This window comes from Hemicordylus capensis, chromosome 5 (genome assembly GCF_027244095.1).
Source record: "Hemicordylus capensis ecotype Gifberg chromosome 5, rHemCap1.1.pri, whole genome shotgun sequence".
Lineage (NCBI taxonomy): Eukaryota > Metazoa > Chordata > Lepidosauria > Squamata > Cordylidae > Hemicordylus > Hemicordylus capensis.
In genome coordinates, this window is record NC_069661.1 from 189,144,700 (window position 1) to 189,168,700 (window position 24,001).

The 24,001-nt window shown below is 44.8% G+C and overlaps 1 protein-coding gene across 3 annotated transcripts in view; it reads left to right on the forward strand.

Annotated features, from left to right (window-relative positions):
• The window catches only part of KCNMB4 (potassium calcium-activated channel subfamily M regulatory beta subunit 4), a 50,562-nt gene extending 27,630 nt beyond the window's left edge, over positions 1-22,932 (forward strand). Inside the window, exons 2-4 of one of the 3 annotated variants that reach the window (XM_053258077.1) lie at positions 9,968-10,095; positions 21,432-21,632; positions 22,311-22,932. In XM_053258077.1, the coding sequence (XP_053114052.1) occupies positions 9,968-10,095; positions 21,432-21,632; positions 22,311-22,479 (498 nt within the window). In that variant the 3' untranslated portion in view covers positions 22,480-22,932. The remainder of the gene's footprint in view (positions 1-9,967; positions 10,096-21,431; positions 21,633-22,310) is intronic. The other 2 variants (XM_053258078.1, XM_053258079.1) reach the window with 2 other exon arrangements.
• The last annotated feature ends 1,069 nt before the right edge of the window (positions 22,933-24,001 follow it).

Genomic DNA, 24,001 nt, shown 5'->3' on the forward strand with positions numbered 1-24,001 from the left:
GATGCTCTTTATCCTCCTGCTAAATAGAAGGGGGGGCATTTTAAAAGGTGCCCCTTTGCCCAGTTAGCAGGGTTAATTTCCCAGAATACCAGTCAGCTAAATATGCTCTAATCCAGGGCTACCCAACTTCGGGTGTCCTGCATATGTTGGTCTATAATTCCCATAATTCCTAGCTATTAGCCACTGTGGTTGGGGATTTTGGGAGTTGTAGTTCAAAAACAGCTGAGGAGCCTAAGTTGAGCAGGCCTGCCTAACAGGGGCGTATCTAGTGTGGGGCAGGCAGGGCATGTGCCCTGGGCGCCACTTGAAGGGGGGCACAATTTTTTAAAATGAACATTTTTAAAAAAAAAAGGCTGCCAAAAACAAAATGGCCACTGTGCATGCTCAAATGGCCTCTGTGAGGCCATGGGCCATGCCAGGCCTCAGAGAGGCCATTTGAGCATGTGCGGTGGCCATTTTATTTTTGGCGGCAATTTAAAAAAAACCAAAAACATTATTTTTGAAAATGGCCACCAAACATGCTCCAATGGTCCCTGTGAGGCCCTAGGCCTAGCTAGGCTTTGCAGAGGCCATTTGAGCATGCATGGCAGTCTCCAAAATGGCCAGCACGCCGATCTTTGTAGTCCCAAACAGGCCCAAAAATCAGCCCGGGTCAAGCTGCAGCAGTTAATTAAGAGGCTGGCGGGGGGATGGGGGTCCTTTGCAGCCCCCCACCATGCCCTATAGGAAGCTCCCAAAAGGGGCTACATGTAATTTTTTTTAATTTAATATAAGTCACTGTACACATATTCAGTTTGGCACTATGTACAGAGGGTTTGTGAATACTGAGCTGAAGCTTATGAGCTAGGATAGTATTCATTTGCTCTTACTTTGCTTCTTGTGATAAATGAGTTAAATGTGATGTCTTAATAATATGGCTATTAATGGTGAGTTTGTCTTTGAATCAGTGTGAAATCCTTAGTATTAAGGCCCACTGGGAGTTTCTTGCTCTCTTTCTCTCATTTTAACTGTCTTTCCGAAATACTAGAATATATTCCATGCAATGACACAGTTTACTCTGCATATCCTTTAATTATTTTCAGAGTATCTGGGAAAGGCAAATTCTCCATTTATTTAAAAAACTTATGTAATAGTGATGCTACAATGCATAGTAGAGAATTAGACAGGCACTTCTGTTTAGTTTTCCAAGTACACCTCCACATAGTATTTGGGTATTTCATGAGCCCCAGCATACTGAAATTGGTAGTTTTCCAGCATTTTTTGGTCTGGCTACGTCCACTGCTAAATAGTTTTTGAAATATTAAAAGATTAACTAGCTTGATTTGTATTTTTGAGCTGATATTATGGTAAAGTTATCTGAAAGATGGGTGTCAGATGTTTGGCCAGGGGGCGCAATTTCAGTGCTTGCCCTAGGCACTATTTTCCCTAGATACGCCTCTGCTGCCTAATCTTTCAAAGAAAAAACCGCAATGCATTATTGTTTGGGCTTTTTCTTCTGCCATGTTAAAGTTAACAAAAACTTTCCTTTGTGTGCTCTGCTTTATTGTTCAGTGGGGTTATCTTACCATCTGCTAAACCAATAATATGGAGAAGAAAAATGTCTACTTTGGCTCATTTAAACTTCCTACACATCAAAACCAAATTAGCTGCCTTTTGAAATCTTTCCAAACGCACTGCTTGGAGCTGTAAAAATATTTTCCAGTTTCTATAGTATCACAGTCTGATTTAGATTCATAACTCCTGGTAGGTTTATTCCTGCACTTGCAAGTACTGCATCTTTGAAGCTGTGAAGCTCTCTCCCAATTGAGACTGCTGAGTACATAAAAGTTGTATCTTGGGGGAATTCCAATGCACTGGCCCAATCCTAAACTTGTTCTTAAATTATTAGGTCAGGTAGATCAGAATAATAGGAGAAATGTCAAAGTATTCAGTAGGATTGAAACAGCCACAGCCCATCTGCTTTGTGGATCTTGTTTTGAAGACAAATTAATTAAAATAAGCCATTGTGACCTTTAGTAGCAATCTGTTTTCTGTCCATGCCAGAGATTGACAGTTGAGAGATGTTGGGAAGCTTCAAAGCGTGAAAGTGGTTGAGCCTCATGCCTTCCATGCTACTGACTGCATTGCTCAGGGATCAACTTGGAAACCTTAGTGGCTATGTGTGGCCATCAAACTGCAGGTTGCTTGCTGTAATCTGACTGGGCCAGAGGTGTGGAGAATTCTGAACTTTTTTCAGAGAGTGCCATAACTCAGTGATAGTTTCAGTCCCCACCATCTCAAGTTAGAATGATCTCCGGTTAGTTGAACTGGAGAAAATGGCTACCTGAGGCCTTGGAGAGCCACTCAGACTATGAAGCTATTCTGACAATCACCAGAAAGCGGGCTAAGGGAGCCTAGCCCGCTTCCTGGTGATCGTTGGAACCACTGGGCTCGCGGGCCAGCCGGTGGTTCCAAGGTGGCTAGCCCACCTAATTCCCTCTCCCCTTAAACAAGGTGAACGAAGCGAGCACTCCGTTAACCTTGTTTTTGTGCTTGTGTGCTGCCGTGGCGTGCGGTGACACATGAGTAGACTCCCGATCGGGAGGCTACAAGCAGCTTCCCGGGCTCGGGGGTCCCCCCCAGAATGCCCCGTGCGCTTGTGTGGGGCATCCTGGGACTTCCTATCCCCGCAGCCCCCACCAGTTCCATGACAGAGCCGATAGTCATGTGGGCTCTACGGGCGATCATCTGCGGGGAGAGCAGACAAAGCCCGCTCTCCCTGCAAAGCACCTCTAGGTGCTTCACACTAATTGTCTGAAACACCTCAGTGTTGGATAGGGTGGTCCATTTGGGGTAGGGTTGAAGAGGCCTCTAGCCACTAGGTAGTGCTATCTAATTTGATCTCTACAAATTCTATTCCTAATGCATCATCTTACATTTATATCTTGCTTTGCCAATATAAATACAATAATCCCCCCCCCCCCGCCGTTCTCGCTCTTGCAAAGGACTTGTGTGTTTTGTTTAGCAATGGAAGCTGAACCGAGTAAATAGTTAGGTTTGATATTTTTAAAATATGGGGTAATAATAGCCATTGGTTTATTCTTTGCGCCAGAGGCCTTTTGTGCAAAATGCCTGTCTCTTGCATCTAGAAGTAGCTAATCTAATTAAGTCTATGTATAACTTTCTGCATTCCATCTTAAAACGTTATGAACGGCAGACTTTTGAGGATTTCCATCGTGCCCACTCACCCCTCCCCTTTGCTATGTTGCTGAACATCCAGCCTGATGAAGATTTCTGAAGAACCTGTCAGTTTGCTGCTTACTATGTTGTGATTTTTAGTCAGTCCTAACAAAGGTTCTGCCCTGCTTTGGCATATGGATTTGTTCTTTTTTATGATGGATTGACATGGCTACCCATGACTCCAATGGACCAATGGTCTGATTCAGTACAAGGCAACTTTAGAAGTTCATATCATATGAACTCAAGTCTCCGTGCTGCTTTTGAGGAACCTTCACAACTTGTGATACACATTACACAGAGCCCAAAACACACGTTTTGCTGAAGGGGAATCTGCTTGCAGGGGAAAAACATATTTGTCATCTTGTTTATTTACAAGTTTCCCCCCCCTTCTTCCTCTGATCAGAAGCATCAGCCCCACCTAGTGTTCCCTCTAACAGGAATTCCCAGATGTTGTTGACTACAGCTCACATAATCCCCAGCCAAAGGCCATTGCAGATGGGGATTACATCTGGGGATCCCTGTTAAAGGGAACACAGGCCCCACACTCCCTGGTCCAATGAGAATCATCTACCTGAAGAACAGAAACCTTTCACTCCATTCTAAAGTACTCTTTTCCACTACACTAAGGTCAAGACTGATCTTGAATTTAAAAAGCAACCATGGGGGAGCCTGATCAGTACTGGGACTATTGGGAGGAGAGGCACTTTAGTCCTTTGCACCTTGTGTGGCTACAGTTGACACACAATTGACTCCCAATTGACACCAATGGGAACTTTCTTCTTGGGGCAAATAGCAGCTGTGAGAGTGGTGGTGTGGTGATATGGGCTGGGACCACAGAAAGGGCAAAGGGTACAGACTCCTCCCTCATTCACAGTCCTGGTTCTAATTAGGTATCTACATGGCTACTATTTAGGTTAGAAATCTATCTATCACAGTGATCTTCACTATTTTCCAAGCAGAGGCCACTTTGGGGAAAAACCCTTCAATGTGAGAGCCACTTCCCACTGTGCTATGCTTTGCACAGTACAACATTTTTCTCAGTGTAGGGAGGGCCCTTTAAGAGAGACGGAATCTACTCTGAAGAGCTCTAGAAGGAAAGCACTGAGAAGGGCCACGCTTCCCAGCACGTGGTGCACCTTCCAAGGTGGTGCAGGGGCTCAGGAGAGCTCCATTTCCCTTATTCCCTGATGCTGTGCACAGCACAGCACTACACAATGAGAACAGTTGCTCCCACATGGGGCCAGGAGGATTGTGCAGAGTATTCAGCTTTGGCCAAAGCTTCACACTAGAGATGTGAACGAATTGGATTTTGTGATTCATGTTGAGCTTGAAATGAATAACAAAATCCTTGCATCGATTCGTTGGAACAGTGGCCAAGCCGGCTGTTTCAACAAATCAACCTTGAATCTATTTGAGTGATTTGGCCATAGGGAATAATGGGGAAATTTTTTTAAAAACCCATTGTCCTAGGCATACCAAAGCAGATTCGGTGGTAGGGCATGATAGCTGCTACATACCACTCAACCAACAAAAGAAATTGCCAAGCAGGTGATTTAATTTTTAAAAAATATTTTCCCCAAATCCCCATAGGATCCTATAGGAGTTTTGGGAAAAGGTTACATTTAAATTGCCCGCTTGCACATTTCTTTTGTGGGTTGGGTGGTAGGTAGCACCCATCATGCCCTACCACCCAGCCCACTTTGGTGTCCCTAAGAGATGTCCATGGGGAAAAAAATTGGTGTTTTGAGTTCCTCATTGTGCCCTATGGCCAAAACAAACTGTACTCAGATTGCATTCAAAAAGTTTTGCATTGCAATTTGCAATGCTTTTTGCATTTGCAAAAATCTTGCAAAACACTACAGATTAGAATCACAAATTTAAAGGATAACACACAATTTTTAAATACAGTCCAAAAATGGCCAAAAAAGAATCACTGATCCAGAATCCACTGCCAGCCACAGTGCCCGCGCTGTAATAATATCATTGGCACAAGTTGCCCTCTTACACACAATTATGATTCCTTACTTCAGCATTGCAGCAGCTGCAACAGCAGCAAGTGCAGCCATCACCTTAACTAGAATGTCTTCAGCCACATTTTGACTGATTGCAGAGCAGACAAGAGCAGTAGATGAAGCACAAATTAGTCTCAAGGCCAGACATGGAGCTCATCACAGCAATCACCAAGAAATCTCAATCTATCTATCTCTCCCCCTCCCCCCTCTCCACACCTCAGCTGCCACTGTCCATTTCTCGCCACAACACCATCTGACAAACTGACCAAACCAGAACCTAAGGAAGGCAGGTAGGCAGGCAGGCAATTTCTGCCTTTGTCAATCTGAGATCCATCAAAACCAGACAGTTAATAATATAGCAGCAATAAGACAGCACATTATACTCAGTGCTATATTTTCTTCAAGGGCACACTAAGGGCCCTCTGCTCCCCCCCCCCGCTCTTTGACAACATTTTGAAATTCTGTCCTTCCCCCTTCTCCCCCCAGACAATGGGGGCACAGTTGCCCACCAGCCAGCATGAGGTAGTGGGTAGTGGTTAGAGTGCCGGACTAGGACTGGGGAGACCTGAGTTCAAATCCTCATTCAGCCGTGATACTTGCTGGGTGACTCTGGGCTAGGAGTGTGCATGCCCCCGAACTGGTCCGGATGGGCACGGGGGGGGGGGGGTGTTGTAGCTTTAAGGGCGGGAAGGTAGTACTTACCCCGCCCGCCGCTCTTCCCCCTCCGGCGCTGTGACTATTCCAAAAGTTTCTGGGGCAGCAGGGTTCGTCCCTGCCGCCCCTGGCCCCGTCGTTAGCCAGCTAGCGCTCCAACAGCCTCCATGCATGCGCCCGTTCTGACGCACATGCACACTCACGGCGGCCGCGCGCACGCTCCCTACATGTCACACGTCGATGTGTGACTTCTGCGGAGCGCGCGGGGGGCAGCAATAAGTGCGCATGCGTGCTCCGCAGACATCACACGTCGACGTGTGATGTGTAGGGAGCACGCGCGGCTGCCGCAAGTGCGCATGTGCCTCGGAACGGGTGCATGCGTGGAGGCTGTTGGATCACTAGCGAGCTAACGACGGGGCCAGGGGCGGCAGGGACGAACCCTGCCACCCCAGAAACTTTTGGAATAGTCACAGCGCCGGAGGGGGAAGAGCGGCGGCGGCGGCGGGGGTAAGTACTACCCCCCCGCCCTTAAAGCTACAACTTCCCTCCGTGCCGAGCCACCGGACCGGCTCGGAACCAGACCGGTTCGGAGGCCTCTGGAATGGCCTCCGGACCGGTCCGGGCACATCCCTACTCTGGGCCAGTCACTTCTCTCTCAGCCTAACCTACTTCACAGGGTTGTTGTGAGGAGGAACCTAAGTATGTACTACACCGCTCTGGGCTCTTTGGAGGAAGAGCAGGATATAAAATGTAAAATGTAATGTAACACTTGATCTGTATGATGACAAGCCAACCAAGAAGCAAGGAGAGCTCAAGCAAGGAGATATTCAATGGGAACCCATTGCCAGAAAACCAATCAGCAAAGGGAAAAACAGTACTCAAAATGGTGCTGGAATCAATCCAAGCTCAAATCACTCGAAATGGCCCACTTTGAGCTCAAATAGATTCAAACTCAAATTGAATCACTCATCTCTGCTTCACACAGACTCAATAAACAATTAGTCAGGAAGCCGTACATAGTGTTTATGGGAGTCACCACTGGCCCCCGGCCTTATAATGAAGAACACTAGTATAATGCATGGGTTCTCAAGCTGTGGTACTCCAGATGTTGCTGAACTACAACTCCGATTGTCCCCAGCCACAATAAATTGTAGCTGGGGATGATGGAAGTTGTTGTTCAGCAACATCTGGAGTACTACAGTTTGGGAACCCCTGGTAATCGGTAGATTTGTTTTCAGCTATGATCCAAAGCATCATGAAACAGGTTTCAGGCCTAGATGTGTACAGAGTGGCTGCTATTAGACTGCATAACTGAGTATTTAAAATTGATCAGTACAACATAATACATAAGTCATGATAAAAGGTTGATAGATTGTCTATCATGATGTTAACACAACGGAAGACTGATCTGACAGAGCTGTCAGCAGCATGTAAATTACCCGTGACAGCAAATAAGACAGATGACCTCAAAAATAACAAATGTAGATGTATTCCATTTTACAAAAATGATTAAGGATAAATAATGCATTTTATTTAAACACTGTTTTATTAATGGGCAACTTTTACATTAAATGGCAGCTTGTTAATTGCAAAAACATAGCAACTCTTTAAAAAGTCATTATTTGATCAAATGGCACCTTGCTCCTAAAAGGACATGGCTGTGACTTTGGTTTTCTACCATTCTCATCCTCTAAAGTAAACGAAGGGCTTGTGCTAACATTGTTAGGCTTCATTTTGCTCAGTTTTGATAACCACTAGTCCGTTTCCCCCAACCACCATCTGTAATAACGATGTGAAGCCAAGACCACCATTTTCCAGTGGAACAAAATACTTGAAAAACATACATAAATTCAATTTCATTTAAAAGAGTAAATTCAGCCTTTTAAATTTATCAGAAAATTAAAAACAAAGCAAAACCCTACCTTTTTCTCAAGTAACTTCTACGTAAATAACAATCCGTACGTACAGGGCTGGTCCATGGATAAATAGCTTCCCGGGCAAGGAGAGCCTTTGGCATCCTTCCCTCCACCAGGTTAGTTTTTCAGTGTTGCCCAGTTGTGTGGCTTGTGCAGGATTGCAAAGCCTGCTTGTATAACAGGCCCTACTACTGTTCCTAGGCTTTCTCAGCAATGCCCATGAAAAGAGCCCAAAGCTACTTCTCAATAGTTTGCCATTTGCTGCTATATTGAAGCAGTACTCTCCTGCTCCAGTTCCAGAATCCGATGGAAGTCTCACTAGACGTCTGCAGCTCTTTCCCTTTATCTTTAATTCCTCTCTTCCCCAAGGAAAAACACTCCCTTTTTCAGATCAGGCTGAGGAAGCAGGGGCTGTTGGGAAATGTAGGCCCTGGGTTTGGCCTGGTCTAATTACAGCAGCTGGATGGTCAGATAAGTAGGCCTTAACGATTCCTCAGTTTTAAGACACAGATTTTGTGGATGTTCTCTTCTTAGCCCCCAGATTTTTCTTCCTTTCTCTTCTGCAGTGAGGCTGTTCTCATGCACAGCCAAGAGTGGGCTAAGGCAGCTAAGCCTGGTCTTGTCTGCTCATGAGAATCACCGGGAGCCGTGGCAAACCCACTTAGGGAGCCTGCCAATTAGCTCGAGTTAAGGGTGCAAGGGTCTAACTGTTCCACTGCTGAGTGGTGCGAGTTACATCCAATTTATCCGGTTGCTTAGAATTTGTATTAAATGCTTGTTCCGTTCTACATCTTGCTGTTGTGATTTTACTTGGTGGAATTACCAGTGCCCTGAAATATAAACCTGTAACATAACCACCTAGCAGCTGCCTTACATGCCAGTTGGTTTTGTAAACAAGTTAGGCTGCTACCACTATTACGTGCTGGTGGGGGGTGGGGGTGGGCTAGTCTTGTGCCAGGTAAGGGGAAGTAAATCACTGTGAGATGTAAAAGGGGCAGACATTAAAGAAAGTCTACTGTAGCTTTTCCTGGACCATTCAGAAGGTAATGGAGATGCAAATGAACTCCCATGACTACCCCTGCAATGCCTATGGTAAACCCTATGACAGTGTCACTACGGATCTGCTAAGTGTGCTTCCTGTGTTGTGACACCGCAGTCCCTGCGCTGACAGCAAGGTGCCATTCACATTTCCAATGCCTTATTTTGGATTTTATCTTTGTGTTATAGTGCTACAACGTTGCAAGTCTGTTGCAGAAAAATAGCTGGATTTTCCCATTGTAGCAGTTTGAGATTCTGGGGATAGTTTTCAATATGATCCTGCCGAGCCAAAGCATTTTACCTCTGCTGTAGTGTGTAATCTGGAAAGTGCCAAAGTTTTGTTTGTGTTTATTACATAGAAAAACATGGTTTGACTCAGCTAAACAGATATTACTGTATTTACCTGAATCCAAGACTAGGTTTGTGCAGTAGAGCAGTCTTGATCACACAATAAAACAAAATATCAGACAAAGAATTCAAGCTCTTCAGGACATATCGAGCTTGCTTGCTTGCTTGCTTGCTTGCTTGCTTCCTTTTCTTTCACACATTTGTGTACCGCCTATTCCGAAAGTCTCAAGGCAATTAACAAACAAAAACAGCATGTATTTAGTTGTCTTTTGGATTTGCTTCATTTCTTTCTGATGCAGGTAATAGCCTCAGTGTCTGCTGTGTGCCAATGAAGAACTTCATCCAGTTGTTATTGATTATTAGGTTGTAGTAACCATATGTGCAAAGCCCTGAATGTTGTACACATCTTAAAACTGGAAATTAAATGCTGATTTAAAGGCATAGATTCCTGTTAGAAACATAATGCAACTCACCTGTTGTATTTAAACATGCAAAACAACAGTGTTACATAAAATGGCTAATAGGATCAATTTAAAATTAGAGATCACAGACTTGTGTGTGTGCGGGTGAGGGCACGAAATACCAAAATGCTATGATCTCATTAAACAATAAAAGTAACAGTGTTTGGCGAAACCTTCCTGCCTTTTTGTCAAGTTTTGAAATATATGCTTTAATTTAATTATAAAAACTACTGAAAGGGGGGTGGCTTCCAAAGAGAAATGGTGCCTTATTTTGTTGCATGCTCAAACAACACCATTTTAATAACATTTATTTCAACAGTGTTCATTTATTCCGCCCTGTGAAAGAGAAAATCAGAAGAACTCTGAAACTGTAACACACTTGCTGGATTACTGGAGAGAGGAAGTGGGTTCGCAGCCTTTTCCGTGCTACTTTAATCAGCACCTTAGGTAAGTATCTTTGTATCTCTACAACTTCATATACATCCCTTCAGCATTCTGTTCTGTACTGTGGCTTTCTTGGAAACAAAATAACAGAAGGCTGAGCTGAAATAGAACAGAGTTCAAACCAGACATGATATGGAATTAATTATTGCATTTGCATAAGTTATTATTACTATAATTAATTAATTAATTAATTAATTAATTTCTTGAAATAGCAGCCATTGGAGAGAGTTAACCCTCTCTCTCCTCACACTGAGGCTATTCACACGATGGAGGAAAACCAGGCTAAAGGAGCCCAGACTGGTTTTCCTCCATCATGAGAACCACCAGGCTCACAGGTGAGCCCAGGGGTTCAACGGTGGCTAGCCTGTCAAAGTAGTCCTCCCCTTAAATGAGGTTAGTGGAGTGAGCACTCTGCTAACTCAATTTCTTTGATCATGAGCAACTCATGAGGAGACCCCCCTCCTGGTGTCAGGGGTCTCCCCAGAATGCCCCATACACTTGTGTGGAGCATTCTGGGACTTCTCGGGGGATGGTCATCCCCTGATCTCCGCCACCCCTACCGGCTCCATGACGGAGCTGGTAGTTGTGTGAGCGGCTGATTTGGCCGACCAGGGCTTGACGACGGATCATATGCAGGGAGAGTGGGCTTCACCCACTCTCCCTGCCAAACCCCTTCAGGCTCTACACACTGATTGTGTGTAGAGCCTCAATGTTTCGCTGAAAAATTTTCCCCCTTAGATGTGGTATTTGCCCTAGGAAGAAAACTGTTTGAACTTGTTTTATCTTTTTCCATTCCAGAACAAATAGCTTGAGAGGGGGAATTGTTTTTATCAGGAAAATGACATGGGAGAAGGATTAATCCCCCTCATGGCACGGTTCTTTACTGGATTGGTCTCCTCTCTGCTGTTGCTGTTTTTAAAAAAGAAAGAAAGAAAAGATGGAAATTTCTTGTCTCTAGATTGACACCTAGATTGAACTATTTCTTTTAGGAAGGATGAGGTTTTACACCCAGGATCTAGCCCTTGGTAACTGTATGTTCATGGAGCCTCCCCCACCAGGCATATGACCAGGTGGCCTTCGTTATCTATGGTTTTGACAACCATGGTTTCACATATCTCTGGATGGGTCTTAGAGATCCAGTTTCATGATCCGCAGTTACTAAAAATAGGCGATGTTTGCCTGTCTGCCATTCCTGGGCCATTGGAAGTGAATTTCTGTGTCACTTCTGGTGGTATTTCCAGTCCATATGCAACGCAGACCCATTTTGTGGCTTGTTTTTACAAACAAAGAAACAAACAACAATAGCCTGCAAAAACAGCAAAAAAAAAACAGCCAATTTGGAGGTGTGGGGCGTTGCTGGATAGCTGGAAAGTAAGGTACTCTGCTGTGCTACTTTTATTTCTGTGTTCCTCCTGCATTTTTTGTAATTTTTGGCACATTTGTGTGTGTGCGGGTGTGTGCTAACCACCAGATTCCCATAGAGTTATGTTTTCACTGTTTGCGGTTTCTGTATTTGCGATTGTAGGTGGGAACGGGACCCCCATAAATAATGAGGGCCTCCTGCGTACTTAGAGGCATATATATTTGAAGCTGCCCATGGTGTAGCTGTAAAAGATCCTCTGCAGTTCCATGTAGGACTTCAAGCAACCTGGGTCAGGACTGACGTCTCTGCACAGTTACTTCTTGTGTGACTGTAGAGTTCTCTTGGCAGTAAGAGCTGGGCTGCCTCTCAGCAGTGAGCTGTTGGAGAGGGAGCTTTTGTGGAGGGGTGCTCTTGTGTAGGGGGAAGTGATTTGGAAGCATGATCAACAGTCTGGGAGGTTCAGTGGGTTGGGTGAATTAGCTGTGCACCCATTATTGAGAAGGAGAAAAAAACCCAATTGATTCCCAGCTAACTTGCTGGTTTCGGACACGCACACAAAAAGCAGAGCAAGAAACCATACACATAAGTGAGGTCTACACTGAATCATGTAAATTAAGTTCTGTACACCTATATGGTGGTAGGAGAAGGTAACCCCTAAGGTATTAGGGGAAAAGTCTTGTACATATGGGGATTGACCATACTGGGATGCTACTGTCTGGTTTTGAAAGTTGGAAGCTTTAGAGTTTGGGATGCTAAGCCAGAAATTCCCTTGGTTATTTTCAGGAATAGGACTCACTACTTAGTTTGGAGGGAACTGGTATTTCATTTTGATCTAATTATAAACGGATTGTAATTACACTGTGTTCCACCATTAGTGCCCTAGTTTACATGTTTCTTTGTTCATTGAAAGTGTAACCCATGCTGTCCCAAAGGCTTGGAGCAGATAATACATGTAATATATGTGAACAAATAAGCATTAAGACTTCAAATCCACATCACCCTGTCCCTGGACACCTACATCTACAGGTAGCCAAAAGAGCACAAGACTTTGAAAAGTCTGAGACTGGGTCAGATGGATCTACTGTGTAGCTCCTCTTCGTCCAATTACACAAGCCCTTTTCACACATTAAACACATGTACAGTCTGTGTGCAGTGAATGCATGTACAGATCTGTACACATACTCAGCTACTCACATGTTATGTTTCAGGCGTGTACAATAGTACAGTTCTTATCTGTGCCCTGCATTTGAAAGGGCCTGTGCTGAAGTTCACTCTTCAAGTGAACACAGGAGTAATCATTCACAAAAACATGTTCTGTATAACATTATGTCAATCCAGGAATGGCAATTCCTGGGCTTGAAGAAAACACCAGCAATGCTTGCTTCTTTATGTTCTTCAGGCCCTTACTTTGTTCATTAAAGATGAATTTCAGGGACTCCCTCCCTCCCTCCCTTTTCTCTCTCCTCTAACTGAACTTTCCTCAGTTAGGACCCCAGGCACATAACAAATTAATGAGATCACAATGGGGTACAGTGATGGAGCTTGGCTCTTAGAACCCAAGCTGCTTAGGATTTTTATTTCATGAGCATCACCTTGAACTGGGCCTGGTAGCTAGTGCAGATCCTGAAGCACTCTTGTAACATGCTTGAGCTGTCACTTTCCATGCCAGCTGAACCTTTTAACTTTCATTATGGATAACCTCATGCATTATTGTAGTTTAGAATGACAAAGGCATGCATGAAAGGGGACCAAGTCTGATTCTGTATCTAAAGACTGGAGTTGGTTTGCCAGGCGTTGGTGAAAATTATTCCTGGCCACTACAACCAGGGCTTTTAGCCTCCGCATCCAACCCAGAACCACAAGCCTACACATCTGCATGACCTGGGAAAGCTTAAGTTCTCTAACAACAAGATCTCTAGATCACAAGATTTGCTGAACATTATTTCAGCCTGGTCTAGACACTATATCAATTTTGTCAATCTGTCTGGATTTGGTTTCAGTCCAAAATCAGTTTCCATGTACCATACAATACAGTGTTTCTCAGGCAATGTTTATCTGCTCATTTCCACGAGAGGAAGAAATTTGTATGGGAGTGTCAAGTGTCTCTTTAGATGATGCCCTTCTCTAAAGACCACCACATACAGGAGTACAATGCTGAAACAGAAGCCCAAGCACAAACACCTGTACGTAGTGCTGACTCACTGCACCAGTCTTAATTACTTTCAGGATCAGCAGTGTTGTAATTGATTGCAGAGCGCTTCAGGTTTGTTTTCTCTGGAAATGCTTGTATTTTATATTAATGAACTAAACTTTATTGGCAAATACAGTCTTGGTATTTTAGCTTCTTGCCTTTAGCTATGTTTCCCTTTACTGATCTTGCAGCAGTTTATAAACAGAAGGAAGAATGAAGTTCATCACCAAGAATGCATTAGCAGCAGTTGAGTGGACACCCATACAAAACTGCACAGTATAACCAATTGCTTTTCCTACTAGAGACAGAAATGAGTTTTGATAAGTTCACTGTGTAGGCAGGGCAAGGCTGTTATAAGCTAGACAAGTTGATTAACAGAAAAGAAAACACACACAAAGATGGAACATATCCCAGTTTATTTCCTTTATTTTCTGTTTAGATTATATAATAATAGGGTTTGCAAAGCAATTAACGGGATACTTCTGGCCTTACTAAATTTTAATTGTGTGTTTAAAAACCTGTCCACAGTTTTTCTCATAAGGAAGATTGTTTCTGAAGTTGTGCAAGGAAGATGTTCCCCACTCCAGTGTTGCATCATTTTGTTGGGGGGCAGTTACCCTCAGCAGAATATTTCAGGAGCTAACTCTCAGGGCAACAGCTTGTAAATGATAAGCATGGAGATTCATGTAAGGTTAAACTAATATACTTTATCTAGAAGTCCATGATGATAGGAAAGACCTATATCTAACCACTAGTGACATGGTGGTCAGAGACAGACCTATAGAAGCATGGTGCTCAGAGAGAGCAAGCTAGAAGCATTCTGGGAAGAAGAAGAAGGAAGTCACTCTCAGAAAATTCCTGAGTACATTCTGTCAATACAGAGGCCATAGAGGCAGAGATAAACAGGAAAGAGAAGGGGACCCTAACTATCTATCTCTATTCCCAATGCCCCTAGTGGTCATTAGGGTTATTGGTGCAAAAGGTTAATGCCATCTGGGCATTTTCCAGATTACGCACTGCCACAGTTTCACAACATGTCTGCTCAGTGCCCCTCCGTATTGCTTGTGTTGTGACATCACAGTCATTGTACTATCAGCAGGGTGTCGTTCATATTTCCCATGCCCTGTTTCAAAATTTATTGATACATTTTAGCCCTACAATGTTCTAAATGTGTTGCAAGAAAATAGCTGTATTGTTCCATTGTAGGAGGCTTGCCCCCATTATTTGTGTATTGCAATGAAGTGTTGTTTGAATGGCCCAAATCACAGTGTGACGATTTGGTCACTTACTTAAGAGGAGGCCCATTGAACTGAATCATATTCTTCAATCCTATTTGCTTACTGCATTTGTTTACAGATTCCCACCCCCCCTTGATTACTGCAAGCAAGGAAGACCAGTGAACTGGATCATTATTTATTTTTACAGCCTCTTTCCACTCCAATACATTCTATTGCTTATTATTCCCCCCCTTCCTTCTTATTTTTTATTGTGTGAAGGGGGAGCAGAGGGCAGACTGGCTTTCCCAGAGAGATGGGGCGGGGGCGGGGCGGGGGAGAGAGCGGGTGATCAGGCAGTAAAGCTTGGCACACTGATTAAAACCTGACCCCCTCCCCTTGGTAAGGCTGTTGGAAAATGTAAACATATTTCTAAAGGGTTGCGAAGCAAACCTGTTCTGTGACACGTGGAGTCCTCATTTGCCAGAACGTTGGAGGGTCGTATCTGCCACCTCCCCCTCCGGAGAAGCCCTGGCAGGGGGGAAGTAGTGAGAGCAACGGCGGAGAGGAGAAAGGTGTCCCACCACTGCCGCAAGGCTCCCCGGTCCTAGTGAGGCTCTGCCTGGGGTGCCAACTGAGGAGGAGTGGCGGAGGCTGCTGCTGCCATGGCCACCCCCAGCAGCCCTGGGAGCTGAGGGACCACTGGCCACTACCAGTGGCCACTACTCTCATAGTCATGGAAGAGAGCGCCCACCCGGGCATGCCAGTTCCCCTATCCCCCCCTTCCAGTCTCACCACAGGATTCGATCCCCCCCCCTTAAAAAAATAATTTAAAAAAAATTATTCCTGGAATCACTTGCGCAAGGATGCAATGATGAAAGGTTTTGTTTCGGAATGAGGCTTCCCCCTGCTGTTGGATTAGCACAAGGCAGCCAAGAAGTTATATATATATTTAAAAGGTCATCATGTTGCACACACTCCATGACTCCATTGGCCCAAATGGAGCAGGAGGAGGAGCAGATAAATGCGTTTCAAGGAGAATATGGACACTCCTGCCTTGAAAATACATAGCAGTGGACAGAAAATATGAATGGCCACCAGCTTACAACGAAGCATTAAACACCCTTTACTCTCATTTTGAAACTGTTGCACTATTTTGTCACAGTTTGCAACGCATTAACTGTTGCAAATCTTGTAGTCCAGAAAACGCCCTTGAGCTGGATCTCCAACACATTTATATGTTTATATGTAGTGTTCTGAACATGTCTGGTTGTGAAGCCCTTGCTAGGTAGCACCAGCATTATTATAGAGCCTTACCATTAGTAACAGGGTCATGTTCATTCATTCATTCATTCATTCATTCATTCATTCATTCAATTTCTATACCGCCCTTCCAAAAAATGGCTCAGGGGAGTTTACATAGAGAAATAATAAATACATAAGATGGCTCCCTGTCCCCAAAGGGCTGACAATCTAAAAAGAAACATACGATAGACACCAGCAACAGTCACTGGAGGTCCTGTGCTGGGGGTGGATAGGACCAGTTACTCTCCCCCTGCTAAATAAAGAGAATCACCATGTTAAAAAGGTGCCTCTTTGCCAAGTTAGCAGGGGTTAATGTTGCATTGTTGCCTTCTTTAAGTCCTGTCTGAGGGCTCAGCATGACAACATTTGCATATGTGCATCAGCCAGCTGACCAGCGGGGACAAGGTGAGCGGCAGCTGGTTTTACTGGGAGTTAAAGTTATTTTCCCTCTTCTGCTCTCCCCCTCCGCCAGTCACCATTGATTGCTTAAGAGCTGTGCCAGAGTGTTGTCAAGCAGCCCAACATACACAGAGGTGGAAGAATTTCGGCTTATCTCCTCTCCCTCTACAAGTGCTATTTGGCTACCAGGAATATGTCACTGAGGGCTGTGCAACTCTCAGGACATATTCCTGGCAGCCGAATAGGGAGAGGGAAAGGAGATCAGTGATAATGGCTTCCGCCCCGCCCAGAGCACATTTGGCTGTTTGGCAATCTTCTGAAGCAGCCTTTTGTAAGGATACAGCACCTTCTCTGCCCTTCTAATGCTGCAGAGCATGTGAGCCAGTGTCTGCATTGGCCTGGTGGAACAAAGCCTCGTTGCTTGTGAACCAGTGTGGTCCCCTCATGCTCCCTACCAATCATCGTGGTGAAGAGCGAGATTCTGCTCGCTCAGGGAGAGTCACTGACAGCATCGTTGCTTTGAGGTTCTGTACATCTCTTCACCCATTGTGCTAAAATAAGTCCAGCATTTATTTTCCATTGTGACTTGGCAGCTGTACTCTCATTTATTCTGTGCCAGGATCAAGTGCTATACACAAACATTTGTTTAGGGTTTTGTAAATGAACACAGATAATAGATGACTACCATCTGTGAAGCACTAAGTTGCACCCTGGGGTCATCCTTCTTGGCACAATTACTTGCTGGAGCAAGAGACCTCCTGCAATAAGGCTGTTTGTATTTTGTGGAATAGAACATCTGTCAGCCTTTGCTTTGCCATCTCTGCTGCATTTCCTCTCTTTGGATTGACAACCAACTGTCAGGCCTAAATTGGAACAGGGACCCGTGTCGAAAAGATCATGTGCAAGGCAGTCCCTCTTTGATTAAACAGTTTTCGTTTGGATTGCAGAGTTGATTAGGTGAGCAGGCACCAGTCTAGTCTCATGAGGGGCACTCTGAAAGAAGGCAGCGACCTGAGAAGCTGAATAACGATGTGAAAATGATGGGTAAAGGGACTCTGATCCAGAGAACTATGTGAGCACCAAAGGGCATATGTGAATGGGTTTCCCCCATTCATTTCCATGAGGGATGGCTCCATAGCATTCCGTGTTTTCTGTATCCATGGAACTTCTATCGTCAGTGAAATGAGTGGGTAAGCCTTCACAGGTCAGGGAGTAACAAGGGCATATTGGAGCCCCTATGCAAACAATAGTCACCTTAAGTGATGCAGTGGGGAAATGTTTGACTAACAAGCAGAAAGTTGCCGGTTCAAATCCCCGCTGGTACTATATTGGGCATCACTGATATAGGAAGATGCTGAAAAGCATCATCTTCTACTGCGTGGGAGGAGGCAATGGTAAACCCCTCCTGTATACTACCAAAAGAAAACCACAGGGCTCTGTGGGTGCCAGGAATCAAAATCGACTTGACGGCACACTTTACTTTATGCAAACAATAATTGGCTTATTTGGTCAACAGCATACAAAAAAGTAGCCTGTCTATTGTGATCATGCATATCTGTGAATGTGTTATGTTGCACCATTGGTTTGGTGTCATTATTTCAGTTATCCTGATCCACATGTGAATACTAATTGCTCTCTTATGTAATCTGAATTGATCTTGGTGGATTGCCCCCCCCCTTCACATTGTTATTATTGAATTATTTCATTTTAAAAATGGCATCCTTTTCTGAGTATTCCAATTCCTGAGGTTGACTGAATATTGTTGGCAGCCTTAAGAAGCTGTGTGATCTTTTGCGGACTCGTTTTCAAATATGGAAAGCTTCTTAATGTTCATGGAATTTCTGTCTCTAGTTAATGTTGTCATGCTTCATGGTAGTAATTTGTGGAATTGCTTTCAACTCTCTTTCCAAAGACATTACTGCTTAATAGCCTTCAGTGGAACTTAGTTTTATTTTTTCCTTTGCAGGGGCTCTATTTGCTTCCTTTATTTGGACCAGATCCTTTAATTAACTTTCCTACTAACATATATATATGTGTGTGTGTGTGTGTGTGTGTGTGTGTGTGTGTGTGTATATATATATATATATATATATATATATATATATATATATATATATATATAATATTAAAGAATGGTCTTGGTCACTCATTTTTAAAACTGCCTCTCTAAACTAGAAACAAAGTTTTACACTCTCAAGTTCCGAAAATCATGTTCATATTGACAGCTCTTCAAATTGTATTCCTAAATCATTTATGGTGTACTTGGAACCAGTTACAAGTTTGAAATGACTGAAGAATTTAATGAAAAATTGGTAAAGCAGTCCCTTTTACCTGTCCAGCTTTTGTTCTTAAAAAAGTGTACAAGACCTCAAGTCCACAGAGCTTTTCTTAATGGGCCACATTCAGACGTAATGGCTAACTGCAGTTAAACCTGGCCGAGGTTTTAACTTGGTTATGCCTGAACACATGAAACCACAGTTATAGCCCGAATGTTGCCTCTGGTTTGCCTTGCCAAACTCCAGTTGGAACCTTTGGTTATTTCAACTGAGGTTTTGCTGCTGAGACATGATGTCCAACTGCTGACACAGCTATGACCATGGTTCCATGCCAATATTCAAACTGCAATCATAGAGGCAGTGGCAGAGACCTGCCCAAGGTCGTGGATGCGCCTTGCTTTTTGCACTTTTTGCTGGAAGCCTCTCAGAAAATCAGCCACGCCCCTCCTGTCATATATGCAACTATGGAGTTTCCAATGTACAGGGACACTGCCACGCCCCATCCCAGACTGGCCAGCCTATCAAGTCGCGCAGTCGCTCTGGGGCAGCCCTGATTCCCACTGTCTCTTGCTCCACCCTACATGGCAAGCAGTAAGTTGAGGGCTTGGAATGACAGGACCGGCACCAAGTGCTTTGCTCCCTGAGAAGGGAGCAACAGTCATGCAAGTTCTCAAGCACAAACAATCGAAGTGGCAACATGAGCAGGGCACCCCATCACAGCACTGGGAGGGGAGCAAATGTCTGGTGGGGGGGGGAGGAATCCCCGGGGTCAAATATAAAAGGCAGAGCAGCAAAGTTGTACTTTTTTCACATATAGGTTGGGGAAGGGGTGGCCAGCCCCTTCCCCGGGTGGGGATGTTTGCTCCATAAGTCTTGCTCATGAGAAGGGCCACCTGTGATGTCCCATCTCAGACATCATCATGCTTGAGACCTAGCCCATCACCCCACGAAACACTCTCTCATGAGAGTGGCAGACTAAGGGGAGTGAGGCGGATGCTCTGTGCAGGAAAACTGCAGGGATGGGCACTTGGGTAAGTGCTGTCCCGGTCCCAGTGACTGCCGCCAAGCCATGTCACACCTTGCTCCCTACAAGCTCATGCATCCATGTGAGGTTGTGCACCACTGCCTGCAGCCCCAAAGGGCAAGCCCACTGTCCCCAGCCAATTGGAAACCGGGGCTCTTCACTAACAGGAATCCACATGCTGGGAGATCTGCATATGGTTCCACGGTGGACCTAACCCAGGAGCTGACTGGGCAGCAAGCTGCTTGCAGCAGGTTTGTCCCTGCTAACTGGGCAAAGAGACGCCATTTTAACATGGTGATTCTCTTTATTTAGCAGGGGGAGAGTAACTGGCCACCCTATCCACCCCCAGCACAGTACCTCCAGTGACTGTTCCTGGTGTCTATCTTTTGTTTCTTTTTAGACTGTGAGGCCTTTGGGGACAGGGATCCATCTTATTTATTTATTATTTATGTATACCACTTTGGAAACTTTTGTTGAAAAGCGGTATATGAATATTTTGTTGTTGTTGTAATGGATCTGCCTGGACTGCTGTGCCTCACATCTTCCCTGGTCATGTTGGGATAGACCCCCAAGGATCCTTTGCCCTCCCTCATCTGCATAACCCATGCTAGCAAATGTGGATTTACCACTCTCCTTCTGCAATGAAAGTGGAATTCTACCCCCTGGGCCTAGAATCGCCTGAGAATTTGTGTTTGTGTGGTGCTTTCAGGGTGAGGAGTGACTGGGGAGGGGGGCGGCGGCGGTGCCATGGCTGGCAGAAAAATCTCTTGCATTACATGTCATTTAAAGGGTTCAGAATGCCCTTTCCCTGATGTGGGTGGGCAGAGTGCTCTGAAAATGCATGGCCGTGCTTGGCAGGGCCCCCTGGAGATTGTGACCAATCGCAGCTGAGCTGCTTACACGGTGATGCTTTGCTCACAGTCTGGCCACAGAGCAGGCTGGGGTCAGACTCGGAGGCCAAGCAGCAGGGAGGGGTCTCCCACTCCTGCAACTGGAGTTTGACTGGCTGCAGTTTGGAGAACGTCTGCAGCGTGAATTGGGGTTAAGAACGGGAACCCCAGCCACGAATAACTGTGGTTAGCTGTTAACTTCTGCATGCGGCCTTCTTCTTTCAGATGATTATAATAGCAGCCTCTATCGGTGCTGGACAATTTGCTGCAGTGGCAGGGGCGGGGAGTACTCTTTTCCAGTAGTTTGCTGTGTATGCAGGTATTCCAGTGTTCACATGGAGTTTCTCTGCTTACAGTACAAGGGCTTCCCCATGCAACCCTGTGAGTGCATTCATTTTGGGATATCAAGCAGCCCCTTGAGTTAAAGGGAATGGGACAGCACACGGATGCACACCTCTTGATGTTGCTTACACTTATCTCTAGACACCTTGAATATGTTGCATTAGATTTACACGATTGAGGCTGCAGTCTTAAACTGTAATAAGCCAGTGAACATGTAATAAGCCAATGAACACAGTGGGATGCACTTTTGTAGCAGTGGCCCAAGGTGACCTCATTGGCACCTCCCTCTGGGGCCAGCCAAATATGCCTTCTCACAGTCACTGCTCCTCCAACAGGGTTTGGCCTTTCCCACCTGTCTATCATCCGTCGAGAGCGGCTTCTGCAGCAGTGAATGGCTTCCTAACTGGCTTTCCCAGCTTTGTCTCCTCCCAGAACAGAAACGGAGAAGACAAGTGTAGAGCTGGGGATAAAAGCACTGCAACGAAGCTGGGAAGCTCCTGCACTGCAGCGGGAGTAGTGGCAGCGATGAATGGTGGGTAGGTGAGCTGGTTGCTAATATAGGTGCTGTGGTGACGGAGGGATAGAGGGCAGCAGAAGCCCGGTGCCATTGCGGGAGCAATGGTGACAAGTGAGCAGGTAGGACATGCCCGGGGGTGGGAGTAAAAAGGGGGGAAGGCAGGTGGTGGCAGTGGGCTCCAGCCCAGGAGGAAGGGGGGGGTGCTGGCCCTTGTTGGAAGGGGCCATCAAGGCGAAGCTGACAGAGTGCTCCCTAGCAAGGGGAGCAGAGGGGAAAGAGCAGGGAAGAGGGCTGGTGGATAGGAGGAAAGGTGGTGGCAGTGGACTGGCAGCAGGTAGGTGGGGTAGTACCCACAGCAGTGGGCAGGGTGAAGTGCCTGTAGTCCTTGCCCTGTGGCACACTTTCCATTTGAGGTGACCCCATTCACCTCCCTCATGATAGGTCTGCCTCTGTACTTCTGAGTGAACTTGCACACATTTATTTTGCAAGACCTTAGGCAAGATACCAGATTTGTGTGCAATGGATTTTGTTTTTCAGTATGAGCAAATCAAAATGGTGGATGGAATGAAATAACTTGCTTGTTTCTGATAAGACTGCAGATAGTAAATTGTTAGGGTTTTCCTAGTAACAGATTATTTGTTTGTCTTCCTTTCCCCCGCTTTCCTTCTCCTGTGTGCTCCTGCCTTTCCTGTTGCAGACCAGATGATGTACTGTTACGACGCACGCATGACGAGTCGGTTCTTTTGCACTGCTTCCTTTGGCCAATGGTCACGTTCCTGGTAGGAGTCCTAATTGTTGTTCTGACCATCTGTGCAAAAAGCTTGGCTGTTAAAGCAGAAGCAATAAAGAAGAGGAAACACTCCTAAACAGAGGACTCTTGGAAGGAATGTTGAGGAACTGTTGGAGAGACAGAAGTGCTAAATGCAATTGACAGGCACTTCTATGGTGCTTCCCAGCGACACCCATCCCCAGTGTATTGCCAGATGTTGGTCTTGCTGATGCCTGAAGATTAATCCTAGGTGACTACGCTGTGAAATGTTAACTAGCTGCTTCTGCCACTATGAAAGCGAATCTGTCTGTTCCACCAAATGATCCTAAGCTGCACCAAACTGGCTGTACTGCATTCAATAAAACCTGAACTATGGCTCTCCACTCCAGGTCTTTGATGGACTGAAGGATAATTTCTGAAAATCCAGGGCATGGTTGACTTCATCTTAGCAAAACTATCTTTCTTACCATTATTATTTAGTATTGAATATTTATTTCCTTTCTCATAGACTGTATTTCTGAAATATTAAAAAAAAAGTGGTTGGTTTTTATTAGTGTTTGTTTTTCATTTATTTTATTTATATCCTGCCCTTCCTCCAAGGGACTCAGGGTAGTTCATGATTCCCGTTTCCCCCCATTATCCTCACAACAGCCCTGTGAGCTAAGCCAGGCTGCGAGTATGTGACTGGCATAAGGTTTGTGGCTGAGTAGCGATGTGAATAGGGGTTCTAGTCCAACACTTGGAAACAAAGTGGTATGCCATTCTGATTTTCACTCCTTTTGGACCTGAAATGTTTAATCCAAGTATATATGATACCAACATTATTTAGCAACTGAAAACATAACTTCAGGGATGATTGTGTTCCCAAATGCATCCTCCCCGCTCCTATATGTTGCTATGTACAGGAGAGACTCTTACTCCCATCTTCCCTCCATTGGCAGAGGAGGACACTCTCTGTTAGAGGACACTCATGTTAGAGGAGGAACTAGATCAGGCTCCTAGTTTTTATCTGTGGTTCTGTCAACTCAGTGGTATTTAGTTCTGCACGTTGCTTTTGATACGCAGCAATTTTCCTACAGCCAAGATGCCACAGTGCACAAAGCCAAATATTAATTCATTATGATCAGAAAAACTGATGCACATTTTGCTTAAGCAAATGTACTTGCCATCATAAAATGGTAGCTTTCCCCGCAACTAAAAATAATAGAAGCATTCTTGAAGACATTGGGCATGTCTAGGTCCTACTGAAACCAGTGGTATCTATACATATGATAAAGCATGTATTAAATAGTGTCAGTAGGACTGGTGCATGCCTAGCTTTCTATGGACTGTGCCCATTGCCTATTAAAACATCAGTCATCAATATGATCATGATAAGCATTCTGAAATTTTGCGATCAGAAAAGCTAAATTCCGTAACTGAAATAAGTGGTACAAATGAAGGGTCCAGGTCTCTTCAAATCAATGGGAGTTTTACTGTTCACTTAAAAGATGGTAAGTGGTACCTTTAAATGAAAATACTGATTTAATTGGAGTACTTTGGCTGCAGGTGTTTTATGGCAACATGCTGATTTGTGTATGTTAAGGGTAGGAATTGTGAGAGGAGGAGGTGAAATAAGA